This window comes from Leptomonas pyrrhocoris (genome assembly GCF_001293395.1).
Source record: "Leptomonas pyrrhocoris isolate H10 chromosome Unknown, whole genome shotgun sequence".
Taxonomy (NCBI): Eukaryota; Euglenozoa; class Kinetoplastea; order Trypanosomatida; family Trypanosomatidae; genus Leptomonas; species Leptomonas pyrrhocoris.
This window is the reverse complement of record NW_015438363.1, coordinates 1,088,693-1,101,981: the sequence shown is the minus strand read 5'-3', so window position 1 is coordinate 1,101,981 and position 13,289 is coordinate 1,088,693. Positions and strand designations below refer to the sequence as shown.

The following is a 13,289-nucleotide window of genomic DNA, read 5'->3' as shown; positions in this document are numbered from 1 at the left end:
TGTGTTTTTTTTTAATTTAACTAAACTTGTTGTATTTAATCGCTTTCTGTGTGAGTGAGTTTCTATCAAATGTACCACTTCTGTCCTGTCCTATATGTATATGAGCCCTCCGTAGAGCAACAAATATCCTCCCACTGAAGAATTAGTCCGGCAAAGGAGGTGTTTTCCTGTTACTGTTGTTTTGTTTGTGTTTCTTAACTGTTGAGACGTGGGAAAAAATATGTATTACTCTGAGAGCGTTTTATGGTTTGTGCTTTAACTTCCAAGCTTCCTATTATTATTATTATTATCTGTTTTTTTGTTTCTCCTGCGTAACAGCAACAACTAACACGGTCTTGTTTTCTTCCTTGTTCTTCTTCCCACGCGTGCCTCTCAAGTGCTGTTCCGCTTCCTTTTTAATGTTTCCTAGCTTGTGTGTGTGTGTGTGTGTGTGTGTGATTATTCCGTTCACAGTTTTGCATTTAATCTTCTTTTTGCGTACTGTTTGGTGTACGCTGAAGGGAACAAGAATATCTTGCGATCATTGAGAAGCAAAAAAAGAAAAACGAACTTTCACTCAGGTGTTGGAGAGCATCTTCCTCGCTCTCTCTCTCTCTCTCTCTCTCAGTGATGGACACCGTTTTCGCAAGGGGGAAAAAATAATAAGAATTTAAAGGGTCTGAGGGTGTCTCTTTTGTGTAAACGCTTGCACTGGACGGCTGCCTTTTCTGCTTGTTTAACTCAACCCAGCCTCCTCTTTAAAAATAGATAAATAGATCACAATTCATTCATCCGCTTCTCTCCACCTTGCGTGGGAAAACACAATCTGTCTCACTTTAAACTATTTTCTTTTTTTTTGCGGCTGGTGTTCTTCACTTTCCTATTTGTAGTATAATTTCATTATTTCTTGTTGTTGTTACTGTTGTGTGACTTCACGGAGGCGTTTTTCTTTTTTATTTTCCTCTTTCCCTCACGTTAACAGCTCGACATGACACGTTGTTGTTGTTGTTTTTCCTGTCCCACACGTGTGGCTTCTACCCGCAGCAACGCAACTATGACTTTTCGGAGGGTCGATCGCGAGGAATAAAGTAAGACAAGAAGAACTACGATGCACGTAACAGCGCCGCAGGGCGCTCGGGATCATATCAAACCGGAGCGAGACGAATGAAGTAATGTGCCGTTTACAGTTGCGCTTCGGAAAATATGTTTATTGATTTGTTTACTTGTTTATCTACTATTAGTTGCGTTGCACACCTGCAGGAAGGGAAAGGAGGGAGGCGAATGGAGTGTCAGTCACCTCCCACGCAGGGACTTTCTCATTTTCGGTACCCCCCCCTCCCCACTCCTCCCCCCTCCACCCCATTGCGAGACGTTTCACAACCCTTTTCGACTCAACGTTCTCCTTCGAGATGCTATTATTATTATCATTTTCTGTTTCTGTTTCTCCTCTTTCATTTTTTCCTGATTACTCACCTACCTGAAACAGAAACCCTTGCCCAAAACAAAACAAAACATAATAATAAGCAACGAGCGTATAGGCGTCTGCAAAACATCATAAAAGAAGAACTCTCGTCTTGACCTCTACGGAGCATCGTCGACTACGAACTCGGTCCGTTTTCGTTGTCCGTTCTTTTCTCTCTTTTCTCTTTTCTTCTCCGTTACCGCTGTGTCATTTCGGCACCTGAAAATCCGCTCGGAAAGGAGGGCGGTCGGCCTCCACCATTCTCCCGAAGCGCCATCCAGCAACGCGGCAGCGGACGCTTTCGCTCTTGCTTTTTACTCGGGCGCCATGAACATCCCTGATGCATCACCCCCCTGTGCGCCTCTGCGACATCCAGCGCGCTAAAGCGAAGTTCATTACCGGGACACACTACACAAAAACTCACTTCTGGGGAACCGCTTTCTCCTCTCCACCTTCCCTCCCCTTTCTTTCATCTCCTTCATTTCCCTCTGAGTCAGCTACCGCGCTAACGCATTGGAGACATAAGCAGCATTCGACGCTGCGTCACAGCATACATCGACTCCATCCACTTTACCCCTGCTGTCCCTTCCATTTCGACAACAGACGCTACAGCACGAGAGATACCGCTGTGCCGGTGTGTACGCGCCTGTCTGTTCGCCTCGCCTGCTCGACCTGCTGACCGCTGCGCGTCCCCGGGGCCGAGTGACCGAGTGACCGCGTGCTGCGTCGGCGCCGCCACACCGGCGAGCACGCACATGCAGCTGTGATGAGACTCTTTTTCGCTGCCACTGAGCGTCCCACACGTTGGGGCGTCGCGTGATGCACACACTCGCTACACTGTAGAACTGTCGTTTCTCTGACGCTGCTCCTCGCTGCCTGCCCTCTCCAGCTGCCCGTTCGCGTGGCCCCAGCCACTGACCGAGGTCTTTGTGTACCCCGTGCGGCTCCACCCATGACGCACATATGGGGAATGGTAAAGACCGAGAGCTGCGTCGCGCGTCACCGCCGACCCATTTCGCTCGGCCTGCTCCGCACCCGTGAGCTTCCGCTGATGAACAATGGGCCGAGATGCTGCGGCGCTGTCCGTGTGGCCGAGTGCCTGAGTGCCTGGATGCCGCTGTGCCGGTGTGCACGCGCCTGTCTGTTCGCCCGCCTGCTCGACCTGCTGACCGCTGCGCGTCCCCGGGGCCGAGTGACCGAGTGACCGCGTGCTGCGTCGGCGCCGCCACACCGGCGAGCACGCACATGCAGCTGTGATGAGACTCTTTTTCGCTGCCACTGAGCGTCCCACACGTTGGGGCGTCGCGTGATGCACACACTCGCTACACTGTAGAACTGTCGTTTCTCTGACGCTGCTCCTCGCTGCCTGCCCTCTCCAGCTGCCCGTTCGCGTGGCCCCAGCCACTGACCGAGGTCTTTGTGTACCCCGTGCGGCTCCACCCATGACGCACATATGGGGAATGGTAAAGACCGAGAGCTGCGTCGCGCGTCACCGCCGACCCATTTCGCTCGGCCTGCTCCGCACCCGTGAGCTTCCGCTGATGAACAATGGGCCGAGATGCTGCGGCGCTGTCCGTGTGGCCGAGTGCCTGAGTGCCTGGATGCCGCTGTGCCGGTGTGCACGCGCCTGTCTGTTCGCCCGCCTGCTCGACCTGCTGACCGCTGCGCGTCCCCGGGGCCGAGTGACCGAGTGACCGCGTGCTGCGTCGGCGCCGCCACACCGGCGAGCACGCACATGCAGCTGTGATGAGACTCTTTTTCGCTGCCACTGAGCGTCCCACACGTTGGGGCGTCGCGTGATGCACACACTCGCTACACTGTAGAACTGTCGTTTCTCTGACGCTGCTCCTCGCTGCCTGCCCTCTCCAGCTGCCCGTTCGCGTGGCCCCAGCCACTGACCGAGGTCTTTGTGTACCCCGTGCGGCTCCACCCATGACGCACATATGGGGAATGGTAAAGACCGAGAGCTGCGTCGCGCGTCACCGCCGACCCATTTCGCTCGGCCTGCTCCGCACCCGTGAGCTTCCGCTGATGAACAATGGGCCGAGATGCTGCGGCGCTGTCCGTGTGGCCGAGTGCCTGAGTGCCTGGATGCCGCTGTGCCGGTGTGCACGCGCCTGTCTGTTCGCCCGCCTGCTCGACCTGCTGACCGCTGCGCGTCCCCGGGGCCGAGTGACCGAGTGACCGCGTGCTGCGTCGGCGCCGCCACACCGGCGAGCACGCACATGCAGCTGTGATGAGACTCTTTTTCGCTGCCACTGAGCGTCCCACACGTTGGGGCGTCGCGTGATGCACACACTCGCTACACTGTAGAACTGTCGTTTCTCTGACGCTGCTCCTCGCTGCCTGCCCTCTCCAGCTGCCCGTTCGCGTGGCCCCAGCCACTGACCGAGGTCTTTGTGTACCCCGTGCGGCTCCACCCATGACGCACATATGGGGAATGGTAAAGACCGAGAGCTGCGTCGCGCGTCACCGCCGACCCATTTCGCTCGGCCTGCTCCGCACCCGTGAGCTTCCGCTGATGAACAATGGGCCGAGATGCTGCGGCGCTGTCCGTGTGGCCGAGTGCCTGAGTGCCTGGATGCCGCTGTGCCGGTGTGCACGCGCCTGTCTGTTCGCCCGCCTGCTCGACCTGCTGACCGCTGCGCGTCCCCGGGGCCGAGTGACCGAGTGACCGCGTGCTGCGTCGGCGCCGCCACACCGGCGAGCACGCACATGCAGCTGTGATGAGACTCTTTTTCGCTGCCACTGAGCGTCCCACACGTTGGGGCGTCGCGTGATGCACACACTCGCTACACTGTAGAACTGTCGTTTCTCTGACGCTGCTCCTCGCTGCCTGCCCTCTCCAGCTGCCCGTTCGCGTGGCCCCAGCCACTGACCGAGGTCTTTGTGTACCCCGTGCGGCTCCACCCATGACGCACATATGGGGAATGGTAAAGACCGAGAGCTGCGTCGCGCGTCACCGCCGACCCATTTCGCTCGGCCTGCTCCGCACCCGTGAGCTTCCGCTGATGAACAATGGGCCGAGATGCTGCGGCGCTGTCCGTGTGGCCGAGTGCCTGAGTGCCTGGATGCCGCTGTGCCGGTGTGCACGCGCCTGTCTGTTCGCCCGCCTGCTCGACCTGCTGACCGCTGCGCGTCCCCGGGGCCGAGTGACCGAGTGACCGCGTGCTGCGTCGGCGCCGCCACACCGGCGAGCACGCACATGCAGCTGTGATGAGACTCTTTTTCGCTGCCACTGAGCGTCCCACACGTTGGGGCGTCGCGTGATGCACACACTCGCTACACTGTAGAACTGTCGTTTCTCTGACGCTGCTCCTCGCTGCCTGCCCTCTCCAGCTGCCCGTTCGCGTGGCCCCAGCCACTGACCGAGGTCTTTGTGTACCCCGTGCGGCTCCACCCATGACGCACATATGGGGAATGGTAAAGACCGAGAGCTGCGTCGCGCGTCACCGCCGACCCATTTCGCTCGGCCTGCTCCGCACCCGTGAGCTTCCGCTGATGAACAATGGGCCGAGATGCTGCGGCGCTGTCCGTGTGGCCGAGTGCCTGAGTGCCTGGATGCCGCTGTGCCGGTGTGCACGCGCCTGTCTGTTCGCCCGCCTGCTCGACCTGCTGACCGCTGCGCGTCCCCGGGGCCGAGTGACCGAGTGACCGCGTGCTGCGTCGGCGCCGCCACACCGGCGAGCACGCACATGCAGCTGTGATGAGACTCTTTTTCGCTGCCACTGAGCGTCCCACACGTTGGGGCGTCGCGTGATGCACACACTCGCTACACTGTAGAACTGTCGTTTCTCTGACGCTGTGATCTTTTCTTATTTGTTTTGTGGCATTTAGCTTTGTCTGCAACAGAAGTTTATCTAACAGGAGCTTGACCGACTCTTGCAGTGCTGCTTTCCTCGCCGCGTTCCTCGTGGCCCACCCCCCCCCCCTCCCCTACCGGGTGCTAGTTGCGTGAGGTAGGGTTGCGCAGTGCTGATGTGTACGTCGCGGCCGAACTGCACGGAGTCTGCGACGGAGTTGAGATGTAATTGTCAAAAGCAGTCCACAAGAATAATCGCGGTTTTGTTGGTTTTTACCTTTTGTGCGGTCTCTCTTCACCGCACCCGCACGTCTCGTCTCGCGGCATCTCCAACTACGATGAGACAGCAGTCGTGAGGTGTTGAGCACCCTTCGCCGGGGCAGCGTGGGTGCGGGACGTATGTGCACGATACGATGACATGTGAACAGGAAGGCGTCAGCGAACGGAGCGACGGACGTGGACTAAAGATCGGAGACACTGCGTAGGGCTTCGCTTTCCAAGATCAGCACAAGAAAATGCATCTATTATTAACTGTCCTATTGCTCTTGCCTTTCTGTTCCTCTCCCCTCTCAGAGTTAAACACACCATCGCCGTTACCGCAGAACCAAGCACCTACAGCAAATAACCAACAACACACTTTAAAAACGAAGAAAAGAAAAAGATGGCGGAGCTCTTTATTGGCCAGCTTCCTTTCAGCAAGTTCTTCCCGGAAGACCTGCTGAACTTATTCCGTCCCTACGGCAACGTAGTGGCGCATCAGCTGCACATCCGTCAAGGAAACGCCTTCGTCACCTACGCGGCGACCGACGAGGCGGATGCGGCGATTAGCGCCCTGCACGGTCAGTGCTCCCTCGGCACCCGCAGCCAGCCCATTCAGGTGATGTACTCCAAAGGCACACGGCTAATTTCCGCGTTTGGTCTGCAGCATCGCTCGCTGTGCCTGGCCCGCAACAAGGACCGCCAGCGGAACAAAGAGACTCTGAGCGCGACGAGCAACAGCAGCATCAACAACGAGAGCGTCTCCTTGAATGACGCGGTGTTGGCGGGCCTGTCGGGCGAGCTCAAGGACGAGCCAGCGACGGGGCTCTACCCCACGGGTGCGGAAGAGGTTGGTGCCAATGGGAATAGGAGCGGCGCGGGCGTCGCCTCCTTCGTCAGCTACGGTCCGATTGACATCTCTTTCGACGACGAGGGCCGGCAAATGATGGGCAGCGGGATCTTCAGCAACCCCTCCATGTACTCCCTCAACGCCGCTGCCACACGTCAAGTTCAGCAACAGCAGGCCTACGTGTCTGGGTTGATGAGCGTCGATCCGATGGTGTACGGTACGCCGATGAAGTGGGCTATGACCCCGCCGACGATGTTGATGCCGACCAGTAATGGCAGCAGCAACAACAGCAGCAACAATGGTGTGTTGTCTCCACCGTCGCAGATGGCAAGTCCGGCTGCCCCACCGCTGCCGCCACCGGCCCTCTCCTACGTCGTGATGTCCTCCTCTACCCCGACCATGGCGACTGGGTTTGGCGTGCCTGGCAGGATGCCGGTCTGCTACGTGGTGCCGACCCCCACGAGCCCTGCGTACCTCTCTCAGCAGATGCTTCCGCCCTCGCTGGCCTACATGCAGATGCAACCCATGTAAAAATGAAAAACAGCAGCTAGTACGCATAATTAAAAAAAGGATCCACTCTCTGGTCGCCTTACTTTGTTCTGCCTTCTGTGTTTCTTTTCACTGTTGTTGTTTCGTTTGTTTGCGGCTGCATCTGCCATGTGGGTGGTCTTCTGTTCTTTCTTTCTTTCTTTTTTTGCTGTCAAGGCCGTACGTTTTCCCTGTCCGTAAGCGCCTGTTAATGTGACTTACGCTTATCCGCTCCTGTTCTCTCGTTTCTAAAGCCACCCAACGCTGTTGGAACCGACGAAGTAAACAAAAAAAATAATCGAAGAAAAAGGAATCGCAGCAACGGATTATTCCTCTGTCGTCCTTCTTTTTTCTTTTTATTTTTCTCCTTGCTGTTTGTCGTTCTTCTATCATGGAGCATCGCCCATTCGAAAGAAAAGAATAAATAACTATATAGTTACAATAATTTCATTTAATATATTTCCTCGACGACGACGCATTTCTTTTCGTCTTCGAAGTATATACATGCTGCTGCAGCAACTTATCTCAGCACTCTGTGTGTGTGTGTGCCTTGTACAAGGCAGACGAGAGGATTTCGTTGGGCTCTCTCTCTCTCTCTCTCTCTGTTGAGATACGTGTAGCAACTTTTCTTTTACTGTTATTATTCTATTTATCTGTTTAGTTTTTTCAAAAACTTCTCTTCTGTTTTGCTTTGACAACGGTAATTGTTTTTCAAGCGGAATAGCTGCGTTTGTGTTGCTGTTGTTTCCTTTTTTTTATCTCAGCCTAGTGTTTTCTTTCACACACACTCTCTCTTGTTTTTTTTTTCCTCCGTTGATTCGATTTATTTCACGATTATTCGTTAATTTTTTTCCAATTATTTCCTGTTTTTATTTATCTGTTTTTCAGCCAAGGGAGGGGAGGGAATGTGTTTTCTTCTGCTAACGACAGGAATACACGTACTGGCACTACTTTCATTCAGTTGTTCTGGACAGCTCCTCGACACCGTGTATCTCGTTATGGGTGTCTGTGTTTGTGCGTGTGTATGTGTGTATGTATGTGTGTGTGTGTGTTCAGCATATACATTAAATACAACAATTACAGAAAATATATGTAGCAACCCCGTTTTTGATACACCTGACTGTCCTTTAGGAACACCATCGATGTGGTCTTTGTTCTCCCCCCTATTTTCCTCTCATCGTTGTGAACACACACAAATCAAAAAAAAAAAATAAGATGATGAAATAGTTTCTGTTTCTCTTCTTTTCTTCCCTTTCTTCTTCGAACGCATTGTCTCGTTGGCGGCCTTTTCGGCATGTTTTTTTTGTTTGTTTTTACCGTTTCTTCCTTTCGCTGCCCTATTCTTCTCTCTATGGTTGGTACGTTCACAAAGTTGTGTATGCATTTCCAAATCTATTTTTCGCGCATAACGTCCTTTCTATTTTTGTTTTATTTTTCTTTCTCTTTTTTAAATACTTTTTCTTGGTTATTTCTCTGTTATTTCACCATTTTTGTTTTATTGTTTTCTTCTGGTGGATGAAGATCTCGTTGCGACTAAGTCAGCTGTTTTATTTCCATTGTGTTTATTTTTTCCAGCTCTCTCTCCCCATCTTGTTTGAGAAACACTTGTTTTTGTTTTCGTTCTTCTTCTGATGTTTGGTAGTGAATTATATCGCTCTTTCATGTTATTCTCTTTCTTCTTTTTTGCTTCAATTGAATTACTTTCTTCGAAACCGAACATTCTTTTTTTGTTTTGTCTTCACTACGGTACATCATATATATGTGCAGTGATTGCTTGTGAACTCCTATTGTTTCGGTCAACCTAACGAAACGTCTGCTTTCGTTGATGCCTTTAATAAAGCGGTGAAAAACACGGCCCGTATCGCCTTATATATATTTATACTAATAAAAACGTTGTTGAGGGGTTTTCCTCCCCTTCTTTTCCTTTTGGCGATCGCTCACTCCTCCTCTGTGCGACTCGAGGGTCTCCTGTATTGGACTTTTTTTTTCTCTCTCCTTGATACTTTTCTGTTGTGGTTTTTCACGTCGTTTCTTCTCTGAAGAGACGAACGTCGTAGGCACCATGGCATCTTCAATTGATATTGTCTTTTTAATTGTTTTGCGTATGAACTCCATCTTTTCTTTAGCCATTCGATTGTATCCGTGTGTTCTTTTTCATCTCATTCGGTGCCTGCGGGAGTATACATATATATATGAGCGGAGGCGCTTCTTCTCGAAAAGGAAAGCATATATATATTGGGAGAGGGAGGCAATAGGCTTCTTGCTCATCCTCTACTCACTTCAGAAATTCGAATGCGAGGCGAGAGAACATCTGGACAGTAGAAAAGAATGCTATTCTTTTCTCTTTTTCCTAACCATCACATCACTCCTCGTCTTATCTCAGGCTGGGGTCTTTCCTTTCTCTCTCTCGGTGTGTGTGTGTGTGTGTATTGTCTCTTTATGTTGGTAGAGTCTGCATTTTTCTGTATGTTCACTGTTTACTTTATACTATCTCGTCTTTGCTGTTGTTTTTGCTTGTTTGTTTGCTTGTTGCTCTTTAGAAGGTTAAACCGGCTTTGAGGACTCTTTTCTCGTGATTTCTTTCAAGACGTTTTGTTGCGTTTAGGATCACTAATCTCACGCTCGTTCATCGTACTTTCGGGGGACTCTTCTTCTTTCCATCTCCCCGTCCCGCTTGTTATACACTCCGTTTTTTTGCTGTAGTTGCCGTGACCACTTCAAAGTGCGCGAGGTTTCTATTCGCCAGTGTTTTCCAACATATATTTTTCTTCTGTTCATTTTCGGATAAAGTGTTTTGCTTCATTATTATTGTTTTCCTTCTCCGCGTGCTTTTGCATGCGTCGTTTTTTTTTCCCTATCTTGCTTGTTTCTGCGTGTGCTTCAGGCCCTTCTTTGCATCTCCGTGTGCACTGACAACTTTGTTCTTCGCGAAAATGAAGGACACCCGAAAGCGCACGCAACAGCAGGAGGGAAAAAAAAAAGAAGCAAAGCTTCTCTTCACTTCATTATTTAGAGAATATATATATATATATATATATATATATTGGCAAGGTGTCTTTAAAGTGGAACGAACAGCACTCGAATGCAAGGATCTTTTTCCTCCTTCTGGAGTGTTATTCCTGTACGATAATGATATCCATATTTTTCTTACTACTATAATTATTATTTCCGTCTCACGTTTCAGTTTTCTTTTTCTTTTCTCTTCTCTTCTATCCACACACCACTTCTTCTTCTTCTTCCCCCGTTACCATCACTTAATTCCTTTCATTAGTGCTTTTATCTACCGTTCTGCTGCTCTTCACAGATTTCTCGTGTAGAACGCGGTTACCGTGCCGAGAGAGGTTTCTCTGTCTCTGTGTGTGTGTCCGCTTTTTATTTTTATCAAGTGTTGTTGACTTCTGCTTATTTTCATTGTCAAGCGTTTTTCTGTGGCTGCTTCGATTTCTCTGTTGTATACTAAATATATATATATATGTGTGTATGACGCTCCTTCTCGCACCTCCCCGAGCTACGTGAGTTTTGCAGGTTTCTCCACAAGAAGGCAAACTAGATTTTTTTTTCCTTCCCTCCTTCTTCCCTGTCATGTTTGTTTGTTTGTTTGTTTGACCGTGCCTTGGTGGTATGTATTGTGTCGCGGTACTCGGTCGACTTCTGTTCTTCTTTGTGTAGAGTACCACCCTCCTTTTTTCTTACATTTATTATTATTGCTCTCTCTCGCTCTCTCTCCCGTTACTACCAGTTCCGTGTCTGTGGCAGATTTTCATTCATAGAAAAGGGAGAAGAACAATGAGGCAAGAGACGACTACATAAGAGTGATATTAATAAACTAGGAGATTGCCGAGCACTCGGTGTTTGGTGGCCTCGTTTCTACCTCTCGCAAGCCCCTCGCTTGTCCAACTGCTTTCTTTTTCATTAATTCGTTAGTATCGGCTCAATTATCAAGCCCTTTGTAGATTGTGGGGAACTCGCCTGTACTTTTCACGTTATGATGGAACAAACTTTGTTGGAGATTTCTGAATTCACGAGAACAGAAGAAGCTCTGAATAATTAAAACCTTTAGTGTTGTAACTGTATATGTGAAGCCTAAGCTCGCTATCTCTTCTCCACCCTTCTCTTTGCAGTGCACTTCCTCCTCCTATAACGCTGACTATTGTTTTCGATTGTTTTGTTATCCTCTTTTCCTCCAAACGTATTCGCTAGTGAATTGAAATGTACACTTCTTTTGGCACCTCTTGTACTTCTTCTAAACCGTTAGCTCAGTATCGACCTGTAGATGTCAATCTTCATGTGTTGCTAGATTTTTTTCTTCTTCTTTCATGCCTTCTCCACCCTGTTTTATTCTGTGTGCCTCTCCTTTCTTTTTCCTCCCACTGCTTGTGCTTTGTTTGTATTTTTATATATTTATGCTTCTATGCATATATGTTTGTCCGCCAACGGGCATCCTATTTGCTACCTTTCTCCTCTGTTTTCTTGCTCTTCGCTCGCTCGCTTGCTCTGAGCTACTCTGTTGGGTTGAATCACCTTAACTTTGTTTTTCCTTTTTCCTCTTGCTATTCCAACCTTGAGAATCGTCATTTCTTAGTATTGCTGTTGTTGCTTGTGCATGTTGTGCTTCCCCAACATGCACGTGTGCTCCGCGTCGCTTCCCTTCAGTATGGGTGTGTGTGTGTGTGGTGGGGAAGTGTTGAGCTAGCGCTTTACTTCTTCTCCAGAGAGAGAGCGAGAGGTAAAAGAAAGCCACACGAACTTGTAACGGAGAAGTGTGAGGGAGTCATGCTTTTTTTTCCTCCTTTTTTGTTTCAACGGTGGTGCGCCTCCTGCTGCACCTTTTGAATGCACTCGTAAGAAACATATATAGATAAATGTTTATTTACATACGCCCAGCACCTGCATTGCTTCGTTTATTTATCGCTTTCTTTTTTGAATACTGCTCTCCTCGTGAGTCGACTCTTTCAAAAAGCCCGTTCCTTTTTCTCCTCCTACGATTTTTTCTTTGGCAGTGTAATCGAGTATATTGTTTCCCTCTTCTTCAAAAAAACAAAAGAAATAAGATATATGCAGCGGAGGATTCACCTTTTTCGCTTTCCTTAGCAGGTGTGGCTTCCTCTTGCCGTGCCGTATGCTGGAAAATGAATGGACTCGCCACCTTCTTTTCTTTCTTCTTCGCTCGTACGTTGTGATTTAACGCAAGTGGGGGGGGGGGAAGGGTTCGCCCTTCTTAATCAACAACTGTCTCCTCCTCTTGCTTTTTTTTCTCTCTTCTTTTCATTTTCTTCTCACCGTTTTCTTTGTCGTACTCTGTGCTGTTCGAAAACACTTCGTAAGATTTGTTGTGTGTGTGTGTGTGTGTGTTGGCTAACACATACGGGTACTCGCTTTTCTGTTCTTCTCCTGCTGGTTTTCTTTCTTGATCTCCGGCCCTCCTCCGAAAACAAAAATGGAAAGAAGCGCAGGTATCTTTTCTTTTTGATTCCCTTCTCCGTTTCGTTGGCTTTATTACCTGCTTTATTGGTTTTCACCGCGCTCCAAGCCGCCCTCGTTTCGATATATGTTTTGTATGTGTGTGGGGGGGATCTCGCGAACGTTTCCCGTATCACTATTGCTTTTCATAAAGGAAGAATAGAAAAAGATCTGCTCTGTCTCTTCATATCGAACGACGCTTTCACTTAAACAACAAACAAAAGAAAGAAAGAAAGTGCTCTTTTGGGGGGTCGTTGTTTTCTTCTTCTGGAGAAACTCACGTATTTATTCCGTTTTGTTTTGTTATGAAACCCTTTCTTGTTTTCTGTTTTTTCTTTCTCTTCACGTTCGTGTTACAACTGTTGGCGTAGCACGTACGTTGTTCCCCGCCTTCCCCCTCCTCCCCTCCCCCCTTCTAAACCGAAAAAAAAAATGGATAAAAGCGGTCAACTCTAAACACCCAAGGGGAAAAGAAGATTTATTCGTAGCGCTCGCAGCTGTTAGCGGAACACCTCTATAAATAACCACACGGACCAACACTCTAGCACCTCTGTGCAACTGTCAGGAAATGGGTCCCCTCACTATCCTTTTTCTGGTTTTACGCTTTCACTGTGAGTGCTATCACCGCTGTTCTCTTGTCTCGCACTGAGCACACGCACACACGCACGCCGTTTTCTGTGTGAATCAATGCAGTTTTCAAACACGAAATTACCTCTCACATCAACGCTTTGAGGGGAAAAAAAAAATACTCTTTTCAGGTCGCCTCTTCAACACCACTGATGCACGGTTTGTTCGTTCTACTGCCTCGCCCCACTTTCACTGTCGTAAGGAAGTCGTTTCGTTATCCTCCCTTTTTTCCCCGCTCTTCCTTTGCGCCAGTATCGTGTGTGGGTGCGTGCGTGTGTGTATTGATTTCTTTTCCTTGTGGCCAAGAGTGATTTTGCGTTGAT

General features: G+C 49.6%; 3 protein-coding genes and 7 non-coding genes across 10 annotated transcripts; all 10 read left to right on the top strand.

Annotated features, from left to right (window-relative positions):
• Positions 1–2,205: 2,205 nt before the first annotated feature.
• ABB37_04550 lies at positions 2,206–2,303 on the top strand. The gene has a single exon (XR_001548681.1). It is a non-coding gene; the product is annotated as a snoRNA (small nucleolar RNA).
• A 392-nt stretch (positions 2,304–2,695) lies between these two features.
• ABB37_04549 lies at positions 2,696–2,793 on the top strand. Its single transcript, XR_001548680.1, has one exon. It is a non-coding gene; the product is annotated as a snoRNA (small nucleolar RNA).
• A 392-nt stretch (positions 2,794–3,185) lies between these two features.
• Positions 3,186–3,283, top strand: ABB37_04548. Its single transcript, XR_001548679.1, has one exon. It is a non-coding gene; the product is annotated as a snoRNA (small nucleolar RNA).
• A 392-nt stretch (positions 3,284–3,675) lies between these two features.
• ABB37_04547 lies at positions 3,676–3,773 on the top strand. Its single transcript, XR_001548678.1, has one exon. It is a non-coding gene; the product is annotated as a snoRNA (small nucleolar RNA).
• Positions 3,774–4,165: 392 nt separating this feature from the next.
• ABB37_04546 lies at positions 4,166–4,263 on the top strand. Its single transcript, XR_001548677.1, has one exon. It is a non-coding gene; the product is annotated as a snoRNA (small nucleolar RNA).
• A 392-nt stretch (positions 4,264–4,655) lies between these two features.
• Positions 4,656–4,753, top strand: ABB37_04545. The gene has a single exon (XR_001548676.1). It is a non-coding gene; the product is annotated as a snoRNA (small nucleolar RNA).
• A 392-nt stretch (positions 4,754–5,145) lies between these two features.
• ABB37_04544 lies at positions 5,146–5,243 on the top strand. The gene has a single exon (XR_001548675.1). It is a non-coding gene; the product is annotated as a snoRNA (small nucleolar RNA).
• Positions 5,244–5,904: 661 nt separating this feature from the next.
• Positions 5,905–6,882, top strand: ABB37_04538 (hypothetical protein; the record flags this gene model as incomplete). The annotated part of the gene is made up of 1 exon (XM_015802239.1): positions 5,905–6,882. The coding sequence occupies one exon, from the start codon at positions 5,905–5,907 to the stop codon at positions 6,880–6,882; it is 978 nt and encodes a 325-aa protein (XP_015659640.1).
• A 2,059-nt stretch (positions 6,883–8,941) lies between these two features.
• On the top strand, positions 8,942–9,328 carry ABB37_04537 (hypothetical protein; the record flags this gene model as incomplete). The annotated part of the gene is made up of 1 exon (XM_015802238.1): positions 8,942–9,328. One exon carries the CDS (start codon positions 8,942–8,944, stop codon positions 9,326–9,328), a length of 387 nt encoding a protein of 128 aa, XP_015659639.1.
• A 1,760-nt stretch (positions 9,329–11,088) lies between these two features.
• ABB37_04536 (hypothetical protein) lies at positions 11,089–11,712 on the top strand (the record flags this gene model as incomplete). Its single annotated transcript, XM_015802237.1, has 1 exon — positions 11,089–11,712. The coding sequence occupies one exon, from the start codon at positions 11,089–11,091 to the stop codon at positions 11,710–11,712; it is 624 nt and encodes a 207-aa protein (XP_015659638.1).
• Between the last annotated feature and the right edge of the window lie 1,577 nt (positions 11,713–13,289).